Source organism: Dipodomys ordii, unplaced genomic scaffold (assembly GCF_000151885.1).
Source record: "Dipodomys ordii isolate 6190 unplaced genomic scaffold, Dord_2.0 Scaffold13, whole genome shotgun sequence".
In the NCBI taxonomy this organism is placed as follows: domain Eukaryota; kingdom Metazoa; phylum Chordata; class Mammalia; order Rodentia; family Heteromyidae; genus Dipodomys; species Dipodomys ordii.
Genome location: NW_012267229.1, coordinates 8,832,144 through 8,855,863, shown reverse-complemented (window position 1 = coordinate 8,855,863; position 23,720 = coordinate 8,832,144). Strand labels below are relative to the sequence as shown.

Here is a 23,720-nt window from a genome sequence, read left to right as displayed (position 1 = left end):
CGCCGCCGCCGAGCCCGCGAGGGGCCGCTGGGGCCCGTCGAGCACCGCCAGCTTGGTACGTGCCCGGGGTGGGGTGCTGGGATGGCGGAGAGCCGATCGACACCGGCGGGGGCCGGGTAGGCCCGCCTCGGAACTTTCCCAGGGTTTCCTGAGAAGTTTGGGGACCGGTCACTGGGCCCACAGCCCTTTCCATCCACACGCCTCGCAGGATGGGCTGTGGGCGCATTGCATCGGGAAGAGGGTCTCCCGCGGGATGCGGGGGGCCTCACGCGTGCCCTCCTAGCCAGCTCAGGCCGGAAGTTGAGATCTGAAGAGCGAAGTTCCGTAGTCACCAAAAAGCTGGAAGTGGAGCTGCGGCTCAAGTGGTAGAGCACCAGCCTTGAGTGACAAAAGCTCAGGGAAGGCAAGCCGACCCACTGGGTCCTGAACTTTGGTCCCATTAAAAAGCTATGAAAAGTCTTCTAAAGCATTCCTTTAATGTGTAAGCCACGTCTAAGGGAGAAGCTTGAGAAAGATACCCAGACTCCTTGGTTGAGTGTTTTACCTAATTTCAGATTCGATTCACTTCACTTTGGGGGGGGGGAGGCTGTCCCAAAGGGGATTGAGCTCAGGGTCTCGGGCTTTCCCTTGACCTTTTTGCTCAAGGTTGACGTTCCACGTCTCTCTCCACTTCCAGCCTTCCCCCCTCCCTATTTCGATACATACTGTTATATGATAGGTACATAGGCATCGAGCCTTTGTGTTCCTCCTCGAAGAGTATTCCTCCCTTCGATCGTACTATGTGTGAATGCCTGGAGTCCTGTATGGTTTATCATACCTCGGTGAACTTTCGATCTAGCGCCCGCATAGGAGAAAACATGTGTCCTTTCTGTGTCTCTGAGCACTTCCAGCTTTTTGCTTGTTGATTGGAGATGAGAGTCTTCACTGATTTGTTTGCCTAGGCTGGCTTCAAACTGTCATCCTCAGATCTCAGCCTTCTGAGTAGCTAGGATTACAGTCCTGAGCTACCAGTGCCTGCGGCTCTTATTTGACTTTTGTTAACCTTACACATTAAGGATGGAGAATAGTTTTAATTAGTTGTTAAAAAGTTCTTCAACTTCTAATTACAGACCAAAAAAAGAAAAGGTTAGAAGTATTGTTAGGCCACAGAGGAGAGTATTTGTCCACCTACCTGCTCACCTCCTTCCCAGGCATAAGACCCCCCCCCCCCCGAGCTTTTGATGTCATGTTAGCAAGACTCATGCAATTATTACATCTTCAATTGTTAGGTCTTCAGCGGGCCCGGTGCTGCTTTCATCCGTTTACAGCATGGGTTGAGGCTGCCGCCTCCTGGCAGGGCTCTCAACTCCCCTACTAGCTAGAGCATGTTGAGGTTTGAATGCTGGAAGCTTTGAAGTTGCCCTCATCCTGGCTGAAGACCTTCCCAGAACGGCTGTAGTTGGTCGAGTATGCCACAGGTTATCTGGTTGGGTAATCTAAGATTAGCTCTCCTCATGTTAGTTTTTAAAACTTTTTTACCAGGTCTAATGTTTCGAAATTTAAGTGAGATATTTTATAGGGAGACCAAAAGAACTCCTTTCACTGTTGGAGCAACATTCCATTTTGTTTATTCACCAATGTGAATGTGGCTGTTTGCCTCCATAGTTATCTCTTGAGTGTTTGTTTCTGGTCTTTTCACTTTGTCATCCTATTTTCTCAGTGTTGACCTACCTTCCCCCTTCCCAACTGGTTCTCTCAGTTGCTGGAACACTGGGTCAGTATTTGACTTACACTCTGCCAATGTAGGCAACAGACTTACCTTTTACCCTCTGAACTCTGAAACACTCTAGTCTTTGAGCTTGAATTTGGAATCTATTCTGAGGGTGTTTTCAGAATGTGGTCTTACTTTCAGCTGAAGATCTCAATGTAAAGGATTGTTTGGTGATTGTTCCCTGGAGAATTTGAAGTTGTTCTATAGCTTGCCCATGACAGTATGCTACCACTGACCCCAGTGACAAGCTGAGGTGCTTCCTTGCTGGCTTCCACTTATAAACACAAGCAGTATCTTTAGAGAATGCTTTTTCTTACAGAGTAGTTGATGGAAGTCAAAAAGGTGTCTTTAGAAATGAACTCTTCAACTAGGTTTTTTTTCTCCTAAATTAAAATTCAGACAAGTTGATTACTGATTTAAAAAAAATGTAAGCTAAGCCGGGTGCTGGTGGCTCATGCCTGTAATCCTAGCTACTCAGGAGGCTGAGATCTGAGGATCTTATTCAAAGCCAGCCCAAGCAGGACATTCCATGAGACTCTTATCTTCAAACCTCTCAGAAAACTGGAAGTGGCACTTTGGCTCTAGAGCACTAGCCTTGAGCTGAAGAGCTGAGGGACAGTTTCTAGGCCCAGAGTTCAAGTCCCACAACTGACAAATCCTAGCTACTCCAGAGGCTGAGATCAGAGGATCATGGGTCAAAGCCAGCCTGGGTAGGAAGAGACTTGTATTTCCAGTTAAACACCAAAAAAGCTGGAAATGGAGCTGTGGCTCATGTGGTAGAGCTAGACTAGCATTGAGCTCAAAAGCTCAGGGACAGCATTCAGGCCCTGAGTTCAAGCCCCAGGACTGACACCAAAAAAAAAAAAAAAGTAATGTAGATATAATGTAGGATTACAGGTATGAGCCATTGGCACCCAGTTTAGGATTTGGTTTTTTGAAGACCAAGTCCCATAGGGTAGAATTAACAGACTTTGATTAGTAGAGGAAATACCTCAGGCTTTAGGGAAAGGCATTTTCTTGCTTTTTTTTTTTTTTTTTTTACTTTCTTGTAATGTCTGTTCTAATTCCACTGGGCCAAAGCTGCTTGAAGTTTTGAAATACCCTCTAACAAATCAGGTTCTGCTTGGCAAAGAAGAGTTGTTTTTCAGAGCAGCTGTCAAGAGAGCCCTTTTGCTAGTGCCAGCTTCTAGCAGCTTGGCTCCAAATAAAGTTTCAAGGAATCAAAGCCCCCATATGGTAGCTGTGAAAGCCCTTGGTTCTTAGTTGGGAAAGTCTTATCTGTCCACGGCTGTTTTGAAGCTATTTACACAGTTTTTCCTCATTCCATTTATTTCCATCTCTTCCTATTTCCGCTTTCTCTTAGTAATTTTCTAACTTTGTGACCAGAGGTTATAGAATTAAATCTGGCCCCCCTTATTCATGCCTTCATACACTGCTTATGACATTGAACACTTTTTTGGTGGATATATTTTCTGTGTTTAAAATAAAATGCCTAAGATTGCTAGTTGGTTCTGTCTATGTATGTGCATGCATGTGTGCATATACCAGTGGTGGGTCTTGAAATCCGGGTCTCTCACACTCATTGGCTTTTTTGTTCAAGTTTGAGCCAGATTTTTTTCTTTTGTTGATTGTAGAGTTTGAATTTAGGGCATGGGTGCTGTCCCCAAACTCTTTTTGCTCAAGGCTGTGTTCTCCCACTTTGAACCATAGTTCTACTTTTGGTTTCTGAGTGGTTAATTGGATATAAGAGTCTCACAGGGACTTTTCTTCCCTGGCTGGCTTTGAACCATAATCCTCAGATCTCAGCCTCCTGAGTAGCTAGGATTACACACGTGAGCCACTGGCACCTAACTGCTTCCATATTTTGATAGTTAATAGAAGAGTCTCATGGACTTTCCTGTTCAAGCCAGCTTTGAACTGTGATCTTTAGATCTTAGCCTCCTGAGAGTAGCTAGGACTATTGATATGAACCATCAGTTACTGACTCAAACTCAATATATTTTTAAAGTTCTTTCATTGTGATGAAACTTTCTGAGATGTATATGTATATATAGATAGATAGACCGACACATATGAGTACTTATATATAAATATTAAATTTAAAGTTTGTGTAGTATCTTACCTAAATGGATAAAGTGTAGTTTAAGTATGAACTTATGGTTTTTCATTTAAATTTTGTTATGTTTGTGTTTCAGTATGAAAATCCATGGACAATCCCAAATATGTTGTCAATGACAAGAATTGGCCTGGCCCCAGTTTTGGGCTATTTGATTCTTGAAGAAGATTTCAATGTTGCCCTAGGAGTTTTTGCTTTAGCTGGGCTAACTGATTTGGTAAGTTATAAATGTATTGTTGCTTGGCTCCTTTCCAAATCCCAGGGTCTCTACAACTGTCTCAAAATAGCACAGCCTTAGTCAGCTTTTCCTTGGAAGGAAATCTTCAAGATGAATTTGATCTAGTACTTATCTTTAGCATCTGTGTTAGACTGCTTTTATATGATATTGTATAGAGGTACAGTTTTTACTCTTGGTTTTAGATTGCTTCATAAAAGAATTACCTTTAAGAATTCCCAAGAGCTAAATGCTTGCCTTAGGAATAAAAGTGGTGGAGAGAAGCTTTATGACTTACTTTTTAATTTGTTGTGATAGAAATACGCTGATCTGATCTGCAGCAGGAGTTGATTTTCCTAGTGGAGTTCTTGGAAATAGTAGACTAGTGGTTATGGCCCAGAACACTAGAATGTGACCTTGTAGAAGAAGCTAGAACTCTGCTCAGCTTTAATGTCAGCAGGAGAGGCTGGAGTTAGCCTGTGCATTGGATCTCTGATTCTGCTCCACACCCCTCTTACCTACCCAGCAGGAAATCTTGTCTGGGTTGGGCTTTGGGCATCCTTCCTTCTGCTACTATTTCAGAAGATGGACAGGGGAGAATAGGATGAACCTTTGGCAGTTTTGGAAGAGGAGAGTATTATGGATTTCAAAATAGAACTGGAAGAAATAGTTTTATAGAGAAGACTACATTTTTGTTTCCTGGCCAACTGTCATGTATGACATTTGCATTTATCACCCACCTTCTTCCATAAAGGATTAAAAATAACTTACAAAACTCCATGTAAGTGGGGGAAAAGGAAGAGGGAGAACTTCATATCAGGGCAAAATTAGCATATAGGAATACAAATGGTATTTTGTGTAGGATTGGTCTGAGATCTGAGTGAGCCCTCAGGTAGGCAATAATTTGGTGCTTCTTCAAACCATTTATGTTTAACACTTCAGTATATATTTAGTAAGAGTAGAAACTAATTTTCTGTAAATAAAACTTATATAGTGTCTTTCCTTGTAATGTCAGCTGTTCTGAGATTATAAACAATATTCTACCTTCCCAGTAGCATTTATAAGCACTGTAGATTAGCTGAAGAATTCGAAGGGTAAATTCATTGTTGTATACTATTTCCAAAGAGCCATCGAATACAGTCTTTCAAATTAGCTCTTCTCTTTATCCATACTCTAGTTCTTATTTGCCTCCAAATCTTCCCATTCTCACAATCTCCTCTTTTTTGTATATGTGCCTACTTTTATCTTTAAAACCTGAAAGTCTCTTCTCATTAGTGGACTTCCAAGCCTGTCAAAGACCTTTATATTGATAATGAATTTTTTTATCTAATAGACAAAAGGTTTTTTTTCATTATTGGATTCACCTTTCATGTTCTACTGCTGATTTGTGGGTTTGTTTTTCTTTTTGTTTTGGAGGATGTAGAGGTTTAACTGCCACATGAGATTGCAATATTCACAGAATGGGAGAGGACCTTGTTACCATTTTTAAAAATGTATTAGATGCTAGATATGGAAACGTAGCTAACGTACTAGGTTGCACACTTACTCTGTGGAGATTTTGACGCTCACAGATTGGCTTCTGTGCAGATGGCCCTGCCTCACCTATTTCACTACAGGAGGCCAACGTAGAAGCATAGCAACTGGGCAGAGAGGCTTGCCTAGGAGAGAGGTGGTAGCGTGGACTGAGTTGGGTTTAGAGCTAAAGTTGATGGTTTCATATAATATTTTGGACAGTGTTGATAGGTGGGTAGTTTGGCTATGTGGAGTAAAAAGGAATGAGGTAGAAACATCAGGCTGCTCCTTTTTCCTCTCTTTCCAGCTGCCAGATAGATGAGTGGAGCAACCAACATTTTCTGGGATGGGCAAGCACTGCGGGGGGAGAATTGTGATAAGGCATCAGTTGAGTATTGAATGTATTAGTAAAGTTGGGAGAGTAGAAAAATAGAGTCTAGCTAAAGTTGTTTATAAGTATATGTCTGAGGAATTTTTGTTTTAGCTAATTAATAGACATGGGGTAGGAAAGGAGAGCTTGATGCAAGGGAGATGGGGAAGGGAAGGCAGGAGACAAAACTTGCAAGTGGGAGGAAAGGGTAGGTAGAATGAGCAGTGTGGGGGTTGATGTTGGGAACATGAGGAGGTGCTGATAATTTTTGTTGTGATTCTCCCCTCCCCTCCCCAGGACAATATAGACAGACATGGACTAGAATGGAGGTCCTAGGAAAGATGAAGTTGGTCAGAGGTGAGAGGGTAAATTCAAAAGAGAGGTGGAGGATAGAGTGCATGTGTGTCCAAGGGAGATTGTGGTCATGAATTGGAAGTGAGACTGGGCAGCACATTCGTTTCTTACACAGTGCTCAGGCCCAAGATACACGCTTAGTTTGTGGCAGGGTTGAGATGTTGTGAAGTTGCAGATGTTTATAAAATGGTGATCTTGAGATTGCCTATGGGTTAGAATAACAATGAGGCTAGGAAGAGTGGTGAATCTGAAAAGTGAGAACTAGCTTCTCTGAGGTCAGAAACTGAATTGACAGCTACAGCTTCCAAGGCCCCAACTCCCCATTCATTCCAGACACTTTGTTAGACAGTAGTACCTGAGTTCCACTGAAGAAGATAGATTGCAGCCAGGCACTGGTGGCTCACCCCTGTAATCCCCAGCTACTCAGGAGGCTGAGCTCTGAGGATCACAGTTCAAAGCCAACCCTGGACAGGAAAGTCTGTGAGGCCCTTATCCCCAATTAAACATTTAAAAAATGCACACACGTATGCGTGCACACACAAGTGGAGCTGTGTCTGAAGTGTTCGAGCCACTAGCTTTGGGCATGAAAGCTCAGGGATGCCAAGTGCCTGTGGGTCATGCCTGTAATCCTAGTAACTAAGGAGGCTGAGATCTGAGGATCGTGGTTCAAAGCCAGCCTGGGCAGGAAAGTCCAATAAACCACCAAAAAGCTGGAAGTGGCGCTGTGGTTCAAGTGGTAGAGTGCTCACCTTGAGCTGAACTGCTCAGGGACAGTGCCTAGGCCCCAGAGTTCAAGCCCCATGACCAACCAAAAAAAAAAAAAAGCTCAGGGACAACATCCAGGCCCTGAGTTCAAGCCCCAGAACCTGCGTATGTGCATGCACACACACACTCAAAATAGAAAATAGATTGCTCCAGTGGTGGTATAATATCTAATGACTGCTCTTTTTTTGAGGATTTACCAAGCGCTAAGCACTGGATACAAATGATCGTCACATTTTGTGCCGATGGTTCTTTGGTAGGTAGGAAACTCAAAGAGAAACCAAGTAACTTCCCCAAGGTAATACAGGCAGGAGCCAAGACTTGAAGCAGTTCTGTTCTGCTGCAGAGAGCAAGTTGTTATCACTGTCCTGTACCACTGCTATCTCCCTTCAGTCACTGCAGTACTTGGATATGGAGGACTTGCTTATCCTGTAAAAGGGCTTAATTATATCTGAATTAATCGGCTCTTCTTTTAGAAACAAATAGAAAAAATTTAAACAGTTGCTGAAGATTGAAGTCAGTTCCTGGGGTGAACTAAGAATTGTTTGCTTGTGTAGCATGCATAGGCAGTACTTGTTCTCAGTCTTTTTTTTTTTTTTTTTGACTCCAGGGTGACCACATCTTTCCTTTCCTCATGTTAGGTAGTATATCTAGGTTTTTGTGGTAAGATTTCAAATATTTCAGTGCTATCAACCAGTCATTATTTAACGCTCTGGTGAATCAAATTAAACTAATCATGTAAGTATCAACACTTTAACTAGGCAGCTGTTAATCCACTACAGGTAATACCAGTATAGTCAGAGCATAGAATTAATAGTGATACTGAACAAGTAAATTTTAAAATTGAAAATATTGTTATAACTTAAGGAGGTAGATCATATTGTAGAAAGTAGTTAGGGGTTGTGAAACTTAGTCCTGCACTTAAAGATAGTCCCTCCAACTAAAAGCAGCTATATTTGGATTGTAGTGAAAATAGCCCAGGCTTCAAATGAAGAGCTTCTTGAAGCTCACCTGTAATTATAGCATTCTGGAGGCTAAGGCAGAAGGATTAAGTCTGGGGACAGCCTAAGCTAGGTAGACCTTGTTTCTCTCACCCCAGGCCCCCAAGAAAGAGGCTCTGTCAGTCATGCTTCCTGGGAGTGTTTCATGAGTTACTTACATGTCTAGATTTGTATATGGGTTCATCCCATAATAGGGCATTATGAAAATAGTCAAGAAGTAATGGGGGGTGGGGGGGCTGGGGGACTGGGAAGGTGGCTCAGTGGTAGAGTGCTTGCCTTGTATACATGAGGCCCTGGGTTCAATTCCTCAGCACCACATAAGCAGAAAAAGCTGGAAGTGGCGCTGTGGCTCAAGTGGTAGAGTGCTCACCTTGAGTTGAAGAGCTGAGGACAGCGCCCAGGCCCAGAGTTCAGGCCCCATGACCAGCCAAAAAAAAAAAAGTGGGAGGGCTAGGGGGAAGGGGGAATGGGGAATGGTGGTAACAGAAAAACAGGAAATTGTTTTTAGGTCAGCTGCTAATTTAAATGTATCTCCATAAAAAAGGCATTTGTAAAAAACAAGCAATTTATATTAACGTTTTATGAAAGTATAGTTATTATTCTAGTATCTCTTAAGCTTCAAGATATACTCTATTCCTATCATGCCATTTATAAAAAACACTTCTATTTTCAGTTGGATGGATTTATTGCTCGAAACTGGGCCAATCAAAAATCAGCTTTGGGAAGTGCTCTTGATCCACTTGCTGATAAAATACTTATCAGTATCTTATATGTTAGCTTGACCTATGCAGACCTTATTCCAGGTAAGAGACGCCATCATGCGTACTTTTAAATAGAACAGGGGAGAAGGACACCAATCAGCCTAGCATTTCTCTTGAAACATGCAATTTTTGTTCCCAAAATATATTTTTCAACTTAAACTGTTTCCCAAATTTTAAACTGTTTTTGCTGTCAAGCTGTTTTATAATTAATGTCCTAGTTAAAATTGTTTACAATTGAAATTTAGTAAAAATTTCACAGTGACAATTCTTAATACTCTAGAATCTTTTGGTGCTGTATTTTTTTATTTTAATTATATTTTTTATTGTGATTAAGTGATTACACAGATTTCACAAATTTATAGTTTTGTGAGATAGTGATATTTAGTTAAAGTCACAAAACACATTCTAATTCATGGGGCAAATTATTAATATTATATAAAATATTTTAATACCTAGTGCTTTGAAAGTAACGTAGTGTTTCCCTAATTACTACAGTTTAATCATAATAAGAACTGTGGATTTCTGAGGATACGCATAAAATTTCACCTTACTAGACGCTTAAATAATTTCCAATCATACATCCAGGTGCATTTTCTGAATATTTACTCTAGCTAGAATTTTATGATCTTTGGCTTTCTGTATTGAACGTGCTTTTCTATATGTTCACTTTCTACTTCAGCTGTTTTCTCAATCAGATTTCCTTTCTCAATCCAGGCTAATCTGGTTTTTCTTCTAGAACTATTTTTCTTCTTAGAACTATTTCTAAGTTCTTAGAACACAGCAGCTGCCATTTGGCCCTTGATGTCTATCATTACCAACATTGGTAGGAAGACATGCCAGGGGTGTGTTAACCTTCAGAGTTCCCAAACCAAAGTAAAAATTAATTGAATTGTTTTTGTGTGCTGCTTTGGAAGTTAGAATTGGGGTATGAATGTGATTCTTGGGACTGAAGGGAAGGGACACTCTAATTGTGAAAATGTAAATAATTTTTAGGAAAAAATCCGATAGAGTATTCTGTGGACATTCAGAATTTATTACATCTTTTTGTAGAACATGTGTTTTTAACTTTGTTCAGACTGGCCAGTCCCTTGTCCTGTTAAACATAGAAATTATGTCTAGCTTTTTGCATGGAATTTTGCTTCACTTAAGTCCAAGCTGGGACTTTCTTCACTATGATTCTCACTGTTTCCATTTTCTTTCCTTTATGTTACATATCTTCTTTTTGGCTAAGTGCTCCCTGTAGTGGAATGCATCCTCCAATTGTTTTCTGTAAAAGGATGCAGCCTGGCAGCAACATTTTTTGAAAGTCTAGGGCATCTAAAATGTCTTTATTCTAACCTTCATACAGTTGAACCATGCAGTGTTCTTTTATTCTACTTTCCATACAGTTTTTCAACCTGATTATTTTCACTCAGAATTTTGAGGACTCTGTTCTACAGGGTCCAGATTTCATCTTGCGATAGAAGTCTTATATCACTCCCATACCTTTTCTTTTCTATGTGATTATGTTTTGAATTAGAAATCTTTAAATGTGTTTTTTTTTTCCCCCTAGTTGGTCTTTTTAAATTTTTTCTCTCTTTAAATAAAACATGCTGATGCTTTATGCCTGTAATCCTAGCCACTCAAGAGGCTGAGATCTGTGAGATCTGAGGATCACAGTTCGAAGCCAGCTGGGTCAGGAAAGCCCATGAGACTCTTACCGAAGACATATGTAGTTTTTACTGTTGCACTTCCTGATGTAGCTGGGATGACAGATATACTCCATCATATCCAGCCTTTTCTGTTACAATTAAGATCACATGTATATTTTCCCTGGGCTGTGATTCTCCTTGAATTATATACACAGCTTCTGCATTCACTTGAATCTCCCATTTATTTTCTTTTTTCATCTTTTGATCAGCTTCTTAGTTACTGAGAATGGGCTAACATTCCCTTCTATGTGTCTAATTTTTCACTATTTTCCTTCTCAGTTGTAATTTTGCTTCATTATCTTTTGTAGTCTTGCTGTTAAATGCATATACATTGGACTTGTATCTTCTTGATGAATTGAATGTTTCACCCAGAAACATTTGTTACCTCAGGCAGTTGCAGGTAGTAAAATGAGTCCAGAGATGTTTGTTGCTAGCTCACATTGCTGAGTTAGAGCCTAGTGCACTGCCCCAAGCAAATCTGAGTTCCATGGACCTACCTTCCTGCACAGATGCAGGCTTGCGTGTTTACCATACATTGATTTTTAATTTGCATGGGTTTGTTAAATTTTAATAATGTGAATTGTGTGTTCAGAGTTTACCAGGTAATAGTTACTATAGAAAAGTTTTATAAGGTTAAAAAATGTCTTATAGCTGGGCATTGGTAGCACACTCCTGTAATCCTAGCTGCTCAGGAGGCTCAGATCCGAGGATCGCCATTCAAAGCCTCGGCAGTAAAGTTCGTGAGATCTTATCTCCAATTACCACCAGAAAATGGGAAGTGCCACTGTGGCTCAAGTGGTAGAGCACTCGCCTTGAGCTGAAGAGCTGAGGGACAGCACCCAGGCCCAGAGTTCAGGCCCCACAGCCGATCAAAGAAAAATGTTTTATAACATTATAATAGTGCTACTAAAAATCATTGATTTTTTTCCCTAGCCTAATACAGTTATGTCTTGTTTGTTCCAAATTGCTGTTGTAATAGTGCTATCTTTTAGAAGACTAGGCCAAAGATCAACAACTATAACCAGTAGAGACTTAAAGTTTAAATTTGTAATTAATTGGTGAGATAGTATTCAAAATGCAGAGCCAATAGAATGTCAGAACTGGAGGACACCATAAATCAGTCTCAAATAATGTATGCATCATTTGAAGGTAGTAAGAAAGGAATATATATGATCCTTTTATTTGGTAGTTAAAACAAGTTGAACCGAGTTCTGGGGTTCTTGTTTTTGTTTTCTGAATTTTTTTTTCAGTAGTAGAGTTTGAATTCAAGGCCTTGAGCCTGTCAGGCAAGCACTGAGCACTTGAGCAATGTTCCCATCCCCTTTTTGCTTTTGCTGATTTCAAATAGGATTTCACATTCATGTCTTGGCTGGCCTGGAATGTGACCTTCTTTGTGTTTCCCACATAGGACAGGCATGCACTGCTGTGGCCAGCTTTTTTTCCCCCCTTCACTGATTGAGATGGAGTCTTAAGCTTTTTGCTCAGGCTGTCTTTGAACCAGAATCCTCCCAGTTTCCACTTCCCAAGTACCTAGGATTATAGCTATGAGTCACTACACTCTGCTGACCTGGATTTTGGCTTTTTAAAAAATGTTTTTCAGAGGGGTGCCTGTTGATCATACCTGTAATCCTAGCTGCTAAGGAGGCTAATATCAACAATGGTTGAAGCCAGCCTAGGAAGAAAAGTTTAAGACACTCCATTTGCAAATATCCAGCAGGGGCTGGAGGCATGGCTTACTTGGTAGAGGCCAATTAGAAGCAAGCAAGCCAAGTGAGATCATGAAGCACTGAATCCAAGCCCCAGAACAACACCAGCAGCAAATTCTTAACTGAGCTCCTATGTATGGCCAAGCATTCACCAGGCTCCATTTCAACTAATGGCTGGGCATGGTAGCACATGCCTAACCCAGTTCCTCAGGCTGGACTTGGGAGAATCAGAGTTCCATGCAACCCCCAGCAAAAAAAGGTCAGAAGATCTCATCTCAGCAGAAAAAACTGGATGTGGTAGCACATGTCATTCATCCCAGCTACAGTGGGAAGTGTGGCTAGGAGGATAAACCAGGCTGGCTCAAGTGGTAGGGAAAGCTCCTGCCTAGCAAAAAGGAACACATTTTTTTTTTTCTTACAGAAGGTACAGGTTTGTGGGTAGAACTTCCTATAGTAGAGAAGGATATAGTCCTATGAGGGGCACCCTGCAATGACAGGAATATCCTCAGACTTGGATATATGGAACATTTGGTTAGGGTTTCTCAACTGGTAAAGTCAAATGTGCCATGTCAGTGCAAATATTCCAATATCTGAAAAACATTGCCCAGGCCATGAGTTCCAGCTCTAAGACACACACACACACATACACACACACACACTCACACTCACTCACACTGGTTCTTACTGCAGAGGGATACTAAATCAATAAATAAATTTTCATTGTGAAAAACATCAGTTTGTGGTAAAACTAAAATAAGGTTTTATTATAGAAATATGTCTATACTTTTCAAAGTCCTCATTACATTTTTTTTGTATTTGATTTTCAGTTCCACTTACTTATATGATAATTTCAAGAGATGTAATGTTGATCGCTGCTGTTTTTTATGTCAGATACCGAACTCTTCCAACACCCGTGAGTTTGTTTCAGAAAATATTCTTTTTGCATTACTCGCAACTTAAAGCAAAAATTTAAAGATCTGTTCTACTATATGCTATTTAACTTGCAAGAAGAATTCATGGCAGTTATTACTGATTTCTGAACAGGAGTTTTATAGCCAGAAGTTTTATACCCTGCTGATTGAATTGCACTGAGATAGTTATTTAGTGAACATGTGACTAGTCAATATTAAAAGGACTTAGAAGCAATATTAAAAGGACTTATGCCATCTTTGGAGGTGTTTCACAGAGCCCCAAGCCCTATTGCTGTCTTACTAACCTCTAGCCTCTGTGATGGATTGAGAGCTGGTTTTTAAAATCCACGGGGTGTGAGCGTGAGTTGTTTGCTGATAACACCCTTTCATTGGTTCTGTGAACATTTTGAGTGCCTAAGCATCTCATGGTAACCACTATTGCTTTCCAGTCCAGTAAAAAATAGAACTATGAAAGAAATAAGAGGTAAAGAAGTTTCATTGAATTTGATAAAAGATATGTGGTTAAGCAAACTTTTTGATAGCTATTAGAATTTTATGGGTAATGGAGGAATGAAAAAATTATAAATTGTAAAGACTTATTTTCAATAGCCTATGTATGATTTGAAAAGAATGTCAATACCACTCATTTAATATAAGGAAGATGCATGTAAACGGCCAGGCATATATGGTAAATATTCAGCAGCTGTTACAGCTATAAATAGCAGTGTTTGTTTTAAACTTGAACAATAAATTGAAACTCTCTCGTTCTCTTGTCTTTTTGCCAGAGAACACTAGCTAAGTATTTCAATCCTTGTTATGCTACTGCTAGGTTAAAACCAACGTTCATCAGCAAGGTAAGAGACACAAGCAATGTTCCAGTTATTCCTTTGTGGATTTTTTATAATGAGTGTAAAACTTGTAGAGAAGAGTATTGAAACTAGGACAAATTTAAAGACATTGACTGGAGAGGATAGATATTGGGTTAGGCAGACAACTCTAACCCAAGTTTCTTGTCCTTTTGTTTTTGGACCCTAAATACAACATTTTGCCTTGTGTTAGTGGTCTGAGAATTTAAGCCTTCAATTAGATAATAGGTCCAGAAAAGTAGATGGGAGTTGAAATGCAATTGCATAAGGAGTTTCCTCTCTCACTCCCTACAGTAAAAATACCAAGTAATTATAAAGTTGTTTCATACAAAGATTGGCTTTCTTGCAAAAGGGGGTTGTAGAGTTTTATTTCCTAATAAGTATTGTTCTTAAGTTGTTCATTCTGCTTCCTTGAGTCTTTCAGGATAACGACTGTACACAAAATATTTTGCTCATAAAGGGATACTATAAATGCCTCTTAATCTGTATTCCTTTCCTCAGAAGTCTTGGTGTAGTTTCTAAGTCACCCTTTTTTTTTGGGGGGGGTCCGATAGTGGGGCCTGAACTCTGGGCCTAGGTGCTGTCCCTCAGCTCTTCAGCTCAAGGCCAGCACTCTACCACTTGAGCCACAGCGCCACTTCCAGCTTTTTTTTCTTTTTGCTTATGTGGTGCTGAGGAATCGAACCCAGGGCCTCATGCATGCAAGGCAAGCACTCTTCCACTGAGCCATCTTCCCAGCCCCTAAATCACCCTTTTGACTTGGCCCTTATGACAGATTTAACAGATGGGAGAGGCTGAACATCTGTGGAGCAGAGGAATTGTTGCTTTTGTAGGAGTAGGCCTCTCTGTGTGTTACATAGGAGCTGCTTTGGCTTCATGTGACTTGTATTAAGCACAGCAGTTTGGATGTAGCACTCCATAGAAAGTAGAAAATGCACCAAATGAATTCTCATTCTTCTAGGAAATCCTCCAGACAAAATGTATCATGTACTTTCAAAAATACAGTGGGATGGATCCTTGTTAATTTGGTTGTATGTGGATAATTGAACTAAGGTGCTTCTTTACACACATCACCCACTGTTGCATATTCACAAACTTCCACAGCATGCTTCTCATGATCTGTGGATGGTGTTCTTAGACTGGAACTAGACGGGATCTACTTCTGTTTTCTCTAATCAGTGCTATCTTTTAGGGGTAGGGAATCCTGCTCATTATCTCCAGAGGCTTCAAAGATGTAATACATTTTGGAGATGACCTTCCTAATACTACCATCCCCATGGGCCCCGTACTAAGTAGGAATTGAACTTGGGGCTTATTTTTGCAGTGGGGTCTTACTTTATGCCCTCCTGGGCGATGAGCATCTTACTTAGGGATGACAGGCACAAACCACTGTGCCTGGCCATTGAGTAAGATAGAATCTTATGAACTTTTATTTGCCAGCTAGCCTTGAACCTATTACCCTTGATTTCCACCTTCCAAGTAGCTAGAATTAGAGGCTTGCTTGAGCCATTGGGTGCCTACTGTTTTTCAGGTGGTTTGTTTTTTTGGTTTTTTTTTTTTTTTTTTTTGGTCATTTGTGGAGCTTGAACTCAGGGTCTGGAACTGTCCCTGAGCTTTTTTTCAAAGCTAATACTCTACTACTTTGGGCTATTAGCACCATTTCTGATGATCTGGTGGTTAATTGGAGATAAGAGCCTCATGGACTTTCCTGGGCTGGCTTTGGAACTGTGATCCTCAGATCTCAGCCTCCTGAGTAGCTAGGATTACAGGCATGAGCCACCAGCGCCCGGCTGTATTTCAGTTTTTTTAACTCATAGGACTTGACAGGTAGACAAGTAAAAAAGGAGCTTTGGGTAAGGCACCAGGAAAAGAATTTTGCAGTATTATTGAACTGCTGTGGAACTCAAGGTAGTAGTATTTCTGCTAGCTGTGAAGGACAGCTGTGTGCACAGGTGGGTCTGTGGGTGAGGCTGACCCTTGGTGTCCTCACCCGGGAACGTCAGCTGCTTTGGCATGGCTGTTGCATTCTAAGAATACATCTTAAAACAGGATCCACTTGGCACTGACATTCACTTCTTTTTTTTTTTTTTTTTAAGGTAAATACAGCAGTTCAGTTAATCTTGGTGGCAGCTTCTTTGGCAGCTCCAGTTTTCAATTATGCTGACAGCATTTATCTTCAGATATTGTGGTAAGCTAAGTAAATTACTTTGAACATGTCAGTCAGATGGATTTTTATTTTCTGTACCTATCCTGGGGCTTGAACTCAGGACATAGATGCTGTTCCTGAGCTTTTTTATTCAAGCTAGATTTTTCTACCACTTGAGCCACAGCTCTACTTCCAACTTTTTGGAAGGTTGTTGAAGTTTGTTGGAGATAAGAGTCTCACAGACTTCCTGCCTGGGCTGGCTTTGAACCACAATCCTTAGAGATCAGCCTCCTGAGTAACTCAGATTACAAGCATTAGCCACCAGTGCCTGACTTATGTAAGATTTTTGTTTGTTCTTTTACCTCTTTTGGTACTGGAGATTGAACCCAGGATATTTGCTTTGCCACTGAGCTATATCCTAGCCCTTATATGATTTTATTTACATTATGGTTCTATAGTTAAAGCTTTTAGTTTGACAACCAAATCCTGTTTGTTTCCTTTCATAAAAGGTGCTGTACAGCTTTTACCACAGCTGCATCTGGTTACAGCTACTATCATTATGGTCGAAAAACTGTTCAGGTGATAAAAGGCACATGAAAATCACCCACCAGCATCAGCAAGGAAGCAGTGTACATCATCGGCAGCAGCCCCAGTGGAAATCTACAGGAGTTACCCTGTTTTGGTGTTCAGCTTGAAAAGGGACTTGTCAGAACAAACCATGTCATCAAAATTGAAGTAGTGTACATTGAAAATAAGCTTGATCATGGGCATGTGCAGAATTTCCAGTGTATTTTTAAATACAAATAAAACTGTAATTTAGAATTTTTAATCTTAGCTTTCTTGAATAATTTATAATTGACTTATTCCAATTATTGTCTGCCTGTTTTATGTGTTTGTTTTTTTTTTTTTTAAAGAAATCAGCATGGAGACTGAAGAATTGACATTTCTCTAAGTGGAATTTCTGTTGTTTTCAAAGCAGTGGGAATATATTATCTTACACGACTTCATTATATGTTTGAGTGTTTGAGTTTTAGGTCTGTAGACACAGGCATAGTTCATGTGGTTCACATTAGATCATCTAGAATAATGAGAATAAAGCTAGCTTAGCTTTACTTTATGAAGTTGTAAAGAGATTTAAAATGTAGTAAGTTTTAAATCTGAAAATAAGATCAAACAAGATCGAAGGTGTTTGAGTTCATCATTAGTCTTCCAACCTCTCAGGTACCCTATAATTTATCAGGATAAGAACAAAGGCAGTTGAAATGTGAGAACATATTTATCACTCTGCATCTGAAAGGCAGTGAGTTACATTTTACCTTCCCACTGTGTTTCTAAGGTAGCAATGTTTATGATTTTGAAACCTGTACCCATATGTTGTGTAAATAATACAAAACTGTATATTTTTCAAAGGTTTTTTAAACTTTGGGCAATATTCTTTTGTTAAGATGTTAAGGAATAAAAGCTAGAAAAAATTTTTTCAACTTGGGTTCTGTGTTGCATGTTTATCTGCTCTTCTGTGTTTCATGACATCCATTCAAGTGCATCACTTGTACTTACATTGTAAAAGTAATTGGTTTAGGATCGTCCAACTTAGAAGACACTGCTGTCCCTCCTTTTTGGGTAGAGGGAGATACAGAGCTTCATAGCTCCTTTTAGCAGTAGCAACTTTGCTGCCCATTGTCTGGTTTATCCCAAGTGGAGTGCAGAATCAAACAGTGAGATTTTGCCCTCCCTCTCCCCTCTCTGAGAGAATGTGCACTCTCAGCTGGAGGCACTAAAGGCCAGAGCCTGTTGCTGAGCCATCCAGGAGGGTACGCTCAGGGAGTCTGCACTAGTGAAGTATGAGCCCATGAAAACGTTTTAAAAGGGAAGATTGGAGCAGGGTATTGGTGGCTTATGCCTATAGAAGTAGCTACTTGGGAGGCTGGGATTTAAGGATTGTGTCTCAAAGCCAGGAAAATTTATAAAACTTACCTCCAATAAACTACTTAGAAAGCTGGAAGTTGCATTGTAGCTCAAGTTGTAGAGCACTAACCTTGAGCACAAAGTAGCTCAGGGGCAGCGCACAGGCCCTAAGTTCAAGCCCCAGGACTGGCAAAAAAGAAAAAAAATGAGGAAGACTTGGGAGTAGTCAAGGGGAAAGTTAGAACTTTGTGCTTTGTTATGTATGACTTAGTGTTGATACCATCTGGAGGGACATATGGGTTGTGCCTGTAAGGCAGTCTGACTGTGGTAAGTAGACTTTTTCTTCCTGTACCTCTAGGAAAATGGGCCAAGTCTTGAATACTGAATTGTTATGCAACACAAATTCTGCTAGTTTATAAAACATACTGAAACTATGTTAAATTGGGCATGTTCAAATGTACATTTGTGCATATAGACTCGACATGATACATGATTCCAGTGTGTGCAGACTCAGTAAGGTGAAACATTTGGTATCATCTAATATCTGTATGAGGATTTAGCACTAAGCATTTTGGGATTTTAGTAATTTCAAGCAGAAACATCCTTTAAATTGCCTCATCCAAGTCTCTGTGATGTACTTAGGACTACACACTAGAATTCTGAAAAGTCTTTTCAAAGCATCAAATGTGCCAGATGCCAGTGGCTGACGCTTGTAATCCTAGCTACTCAGGAGGCTGAGATCTGGGGATTGTTGTTCGAAGCCAGCCAGAGTAGAAAAGTCCCCATAGACTCTTCAATTAACTACTCAAAAAACTGGAAGTAGCACTGTGGCTTAAAATGGTAGAGCGCCAGACTTGAGCCAAAGAGCTCAGAGACAGTGCCCAAGCCCTGAGTTCAAGCCCCACCATCACCTGGAAAAAAAAAAAAAAAAACAACCCTCAAATGTCTAAAAGTACTGCTCAGTCTTCATGCCAAGCTTGGCTATGCTGTTTCATATACAGTGTTCATGCTGCAGTACGATGTTCATGCTGCAGTGTGGTTTGGAAACAAGATACCTGGAATTCAAATTTGACGTCCTTAGGATACAAATCAGTGTTGTTGTAGGTTGAATTGTATCATCCCAAAATGGTACGTGTGAACCTAGCTAGCTTCCGTGAATGGGACCTTTGGAAGAAATACCAAGAGATGGCTGAGGTGTAAGTAGGGGTCATGTCTGCAAGCCAAGATGCTCCAAGGATTGCTCCCAAGCATCAGAAGCTAGGAAAGGGGTGTGCACACATTCAACTCTCCCTCAGCCTGTGAGAGGCACCAGCCTTGCTGATTAGTCTTGATTTCAGGCTTCTGGCCTGAGGTGGTGTAAGAAGTTTCTGTCGTTTGAAGCCTCTTAGTTCATGGTCAGTTTTTTAATAGCCACGGGAGAATTATTAACAAATCCTAAGTAGAACATTTGAAATCTAGAAATATAGCTCTAATTGCAATTTTATAGACTTACGAAGGTGTTGGAACCCCCAGCCAAGATGCTCTGACTTCTGGCTAGACCCTGAAGTTCTCTTTTTGCCTTTCACCCTATTAAAAATAATCAAAAATTTTTGTTTTAACGTTCTTGCTGTGAGTTTGTTAGGCTTCCTTAAGAAAAAAAAGTATTCATTATGTAGTACCTTTGTCAGATGAAGTAAAATAGGTGCTGATGTTTAAACAAAACAGCCATTTCCTGTGTCACAAGTATTAGAAGATCTGTTTTAAGTGTAAAGCTGAAGTCCGTGTTGTGCCATATTGTGAAATGCAAGTAATAAACCCAGAAGGCCCAAGGAAAACCACTGGTTGCCCCAGAACATACTAAGGCTAGAGCTTGACCATAAAAGAACTTGGCTGTAAGATGAGAAAAGAAAGTTATCACTTCCCACATGGGGAAGAGCTTGGATTGTTAATGCTCTGTTTATCATCTACTTCTAGATTATTCTATTCGATCCCAAGGGGCACCAACTGCTTCAAAAGATGATCAGAGTGCCAGGAGCCAACGGGAGTGTCTGGTATTCACCATCAGGTTTCTGGAACAGTGAGGTTGAAGAGAAGGTTGAGCTGGGCACTGGCAGCTCACACTTGGTAAATCCTAGCTACTCAGGAGGCTGAGATCTGATGATTATGGTTCCAAGCCAGCTGGGCAGGAAAGCCCATGAGACACTTATCTCCAATTAACCACCAGAAGGCCAGAAGTGGCACTATGGCTCAAAGTGGTAGAGCACTAGTCTTGGGCAAAAATTGCTCAGGTACAGCACCCAGGCCCCAAGTTCAAGCCCCATGACCAACAAAAGAAAAAGAAAAAAGAAGAGAAAGAAAAGGTTCCTTGGCCAGAGAAGCAGCATGGCTTCACCTGTGCCCTCAACCTACTGGCTTTGGGGGAATTAGAGGTGAGGGGGCCAGTTTGGGATCCTCTAGCTTCCTTTCTGCATGCAGATCCAGTTCTACTAGAAGGGAGCTGGGCTCACTGATGGTCTGGGAGTTCAGTGGTTTGTTGTTTGGTCTGGCTGCCAAAGATCAACCCAGGACTTCATGCTTCGCTAGGTAAGTGTTCTACCACTGAACTACATCCCTAGTAGCTCCAAAAAACTGGTGGTTTTTGAAGGCCACCAGTGGTGTGTCAGAGTTTTGCCTGTTGAGTGTGTGGCATTGTCGGCAGAGACACAGGGCTAGCACCAGGGTGCTGACCAGAAGCAGGCCGCTGGTGGCACACAGGCCAGCGAAGATGCCCAGGGAGCTGGGCCTGGTGGTGAAGGTGGTACATGGCCTCCTCCAGCCCGAGGCTGGCAGTAGACTCAGGCCTGCCCGATTGGCGGCCAGCACGCACACATGGTACGTGGTGCCTGGTGAGAGCCCATACAGGGGGTGTTGCCTGGCGGTGGCATAGATGTCCACCACCGAATGGTTCTCTGCTGTGCCTTCTGCAGAGTAGTGGATCTGGTATCCAACCACCACTGAATTGGGGGCGCACCAGTGGATGAGGGCTGATGAGTCTGTCATCTCCAACACGGCCTGTAGCTTCGGAGGGTCTGGGATGGTGTCTTCCCTGCTGAGGCCAGGGCAGAGGCACCGGGAGCGCCTCTGTAGCTCTGCACACGGGGTCTGCAGATGCTTGCAGGGATGGTAATCACAAAGAACATTCTGGTGAGTGGCTCTCAGCTCTTCCTTGCTCCCCTCCTCTTCCTCATAGTCATCATCCAACAGGAAGACTGGAATCTTAACCTCCTGAGTACTCAGATGAGGACCCTGTGTCCTCTGGTGAGGCTGAGATGTGCTTGTGGACTTCCCTGAAGTAGGGAATGGATCACGGTGTTTGCTGGTCAGAGGCAGAGAGGCAGGCGAGGTACCAGGCTCAAGGCTGAGCCTGTCAGCATGCTCTCCACGCTCTGACCCTGCGGTGCTGGCAGCTCTGGGTGGACCATTCCCGTTGCTGTCACTTGCTATGAAGTTGGTAGTGGATGGGGTGGTCCCTTTCCCAGCATCCTTGAGCATCCACGAAGCTTGTGTGAGGGGAGCCACAGTGTGGTACGGGGCCTTGGTGATACTCTGCTGACCTCCTGTAGGCTGAACAGAGCGGTCTATGCTCTGCTCAGTGGAGAGACCCTGTGTTGAAGATATGTAGGCTGAGCTGTGGAAGGGATGAAGGGTGGAAGCCAGGGGGGTGGTGTTTTGGCTGGACTTGCACATACCAGGCAGTTGGGAGAGGGACACAGGAGCTGAGAAGGGACTTTCAAATCCCACAGCTGGGGTGCACACAGTGTCTGCAGCCCTATGGGGGGAAACCAACCAGTTAGAGGATCTCTGGCTTTGGGGCTGGACAAGGTTCAAGGTGGGTGTCCTCTTCTGCCAAGTCCTATTGTCATGGCTCTGCCAGGCACCATCTAACACATACTCAACATCTTCCTGACTCTCAGGAAGCCTTTGGAGGAAGTTCCTGACCTTACTCTCATTGAGTGAAGAAGAAGAAAACTGAAGTCTACAAAATGAAACTGACTGCCCAAGATACCAAGGCTAGCAAATGGCAGGGCCTAAACCTGGGGCGTCCACATCTAAAGATAGTCTAAGGATAGGCTACTGTTTCATTCTCTCCTGTCTGCCTCCTGACAAGGAGAACTGATGGTAACAGTCACACTACTATTAGCTACTATCTCTGGGCCATTATCATGTGCCAGGCATGATTTCTTCATACTTCACTGCAACAGCCAATATAATGTGTCCAACCTTACAAAACAGTCTTTGTTATCTCCCATTTTATAGACAAAGAAGAAATACAGAGAAGCTGTGTAATGCAGCCAGGTCAACCGTACTAAGTAGAGTGAAGCCAGCTTCTCTAGCTCTAACCAGAGCTTTCCATCTCTTCTTTAGTACTCTATGAGGCCTCTGTCTGCAAAGGAACAGGGAGCTTGCCTTTAGAAGCAAAGTGAGATGTGGGAATGAAGCCTGAGCATCATATCTCAGGTAAGCTTGGGTAAGAGGTGAAAAAAAGCCCTTCACGATGGAAGGGTTGACATGTAAAGAGAAGTGATTAGCTGGTGGAGCTGGTCGGTGCGTTCATGACAGACAGCGCTCCAAGCACCCCAGATCTATCTTTTCCTATGATAGCCTGCATGTGGCTCTTCCACTAGACAGACAGACAGACAGACAGACACATGCGCCCCCCCACCCCCACCCTCTTCCAGCTAATTGCCTTCATCAGAATTTTTGGGGGGGGCTTGGAATATGGCTTGGTGTTGAGTGCTTACCTACCATGCAACCCTGGGTTTGATTCCTCAGCACCACATAAACAGAAAAAGTCAGAAATGGCACTGTGGCTCACATGGTAGAGTGCTAGCCTTGAGCACAGAGAGGCTCTCAGGGACAGTGCCTAGGCCCTGCATTTAAGCCCCAGAACTGGCAAAAAAGAAAAGAAAAGAATTTTTTTCATGTCCCATGCTTCCATGAGGGATATCCTGTCCAACAAATGCCCAGCATGTTCTGTGAGCAAGGTACAAGCTCAGACAATTCAGCTTTCCAAGGTTAACCTTCACCCCCTCAGCCATCCACTTTGTAAATTTGTTACCTGCTTAGGAAAGTTCTGTTTGCATCCATGAGGAGCCAGGACAGCTCACAACTGCAAATGAGAGGGTTGCCAAAGAGGCTGACAGATAGACCCTGGGAGGAATTCACCGTCCAAGGAGGAAAGGAACTCAAATTACAGCTGAAACACAAAAAGAATCCACCATCAAACTTTTATAATTCAGTTAATAATGTTCTAGAGAGGCATGGTGGTATCATGGAAAATACATTTCATTATAGATGAAAGGATATTGATTTGGCTAAAACTCCCAAATCCTGGGACCTTTCTTTTCCATCCCTCCCTCTCTCCCTCCCTGCATCAATTCCTTCCTTCCTTCCTTCCTTCCTTCCTTGCGGGGCTTGAACTCAGGGCCTGGGCACTGTCCCTGAGCCTCTTTGTGCTCAACACTAGCACACTGCCACTGTTACTTCCAGACCTCTCTCTTTTTTTTTGTTTGTTTTGTTTTGGGTCCGGTTGTGGGCCCTGAACTCTGGGCCTGGGCGCTGTCCCTCAGCTCTTCAGCTCAAGGCTAGCGCTCTACCACTTGAGCCACAGCACCACTTCCGGCTTTTTTCTTTTTG

The 23,720-nt window shown here is 42.0% G+C and overlaps 2 protein-coding genes across 2 annotated transcripts in view; one reads left to right on the top strand and one right to left on the bottom strand.

Moving 5' to 3' along the window:
• The first annotated feature begins 6 nt into the window (after positions 1 to 6).
• On the top strand, positions 7 to 17,623 carry Crls1 (cardiolipin synthase 1). The gene is made up of 7 exons (XM_013010924.1): positions 7 to 55; positions 3,946 to 4,083; positions 8,753 to 8,882; positions 13,065 to 13,150; positions 13,934 to 14,002; positions 16,111 to 16,202; positions 16,670 to 17,623. The coding sequence occupies exons 2-7, from the start codon at positions 3,973 to 3,975 to the stop codon at positions 16,755 to 16,757; spliced, it is 576 nt and encodes a 191-aa protein (XP_012866378.1). The 5' UTR covers positions 7 to 55; positions 3,946 to 3,972; the 3' UTR covers positions 16,758 to 17,623.
• Positions 17,624 to 20,338: 2,715 nt separating this feature from the next.
• Positions 20,339 to 23,720, bottom strand: part of Lrrn4 (leucine rich repeat neuronal 4) — a 12,452-nt gene continuing 9,070 nt past the window's right edge. Inside the window, exons 4-5 of the mRNA XM_013010922.1 lie at positions 23,143 to 23,280; positions 20,339 to 21,852 (exon numbers count right to left, since the gene is read on the bottom strand). Of these exons, the coding sequence (XP_012866376.1) occupies positions 20,637 to 21,852; positions 23,143 to 23,280 (1,354 nt within the window). The 3' untranslated portion in view covers positions 20,339 to 20,636. The remainder of the gene's footprint in view (positions 21,853 to 23,142; positions 23,281 to 23,720) is intronic.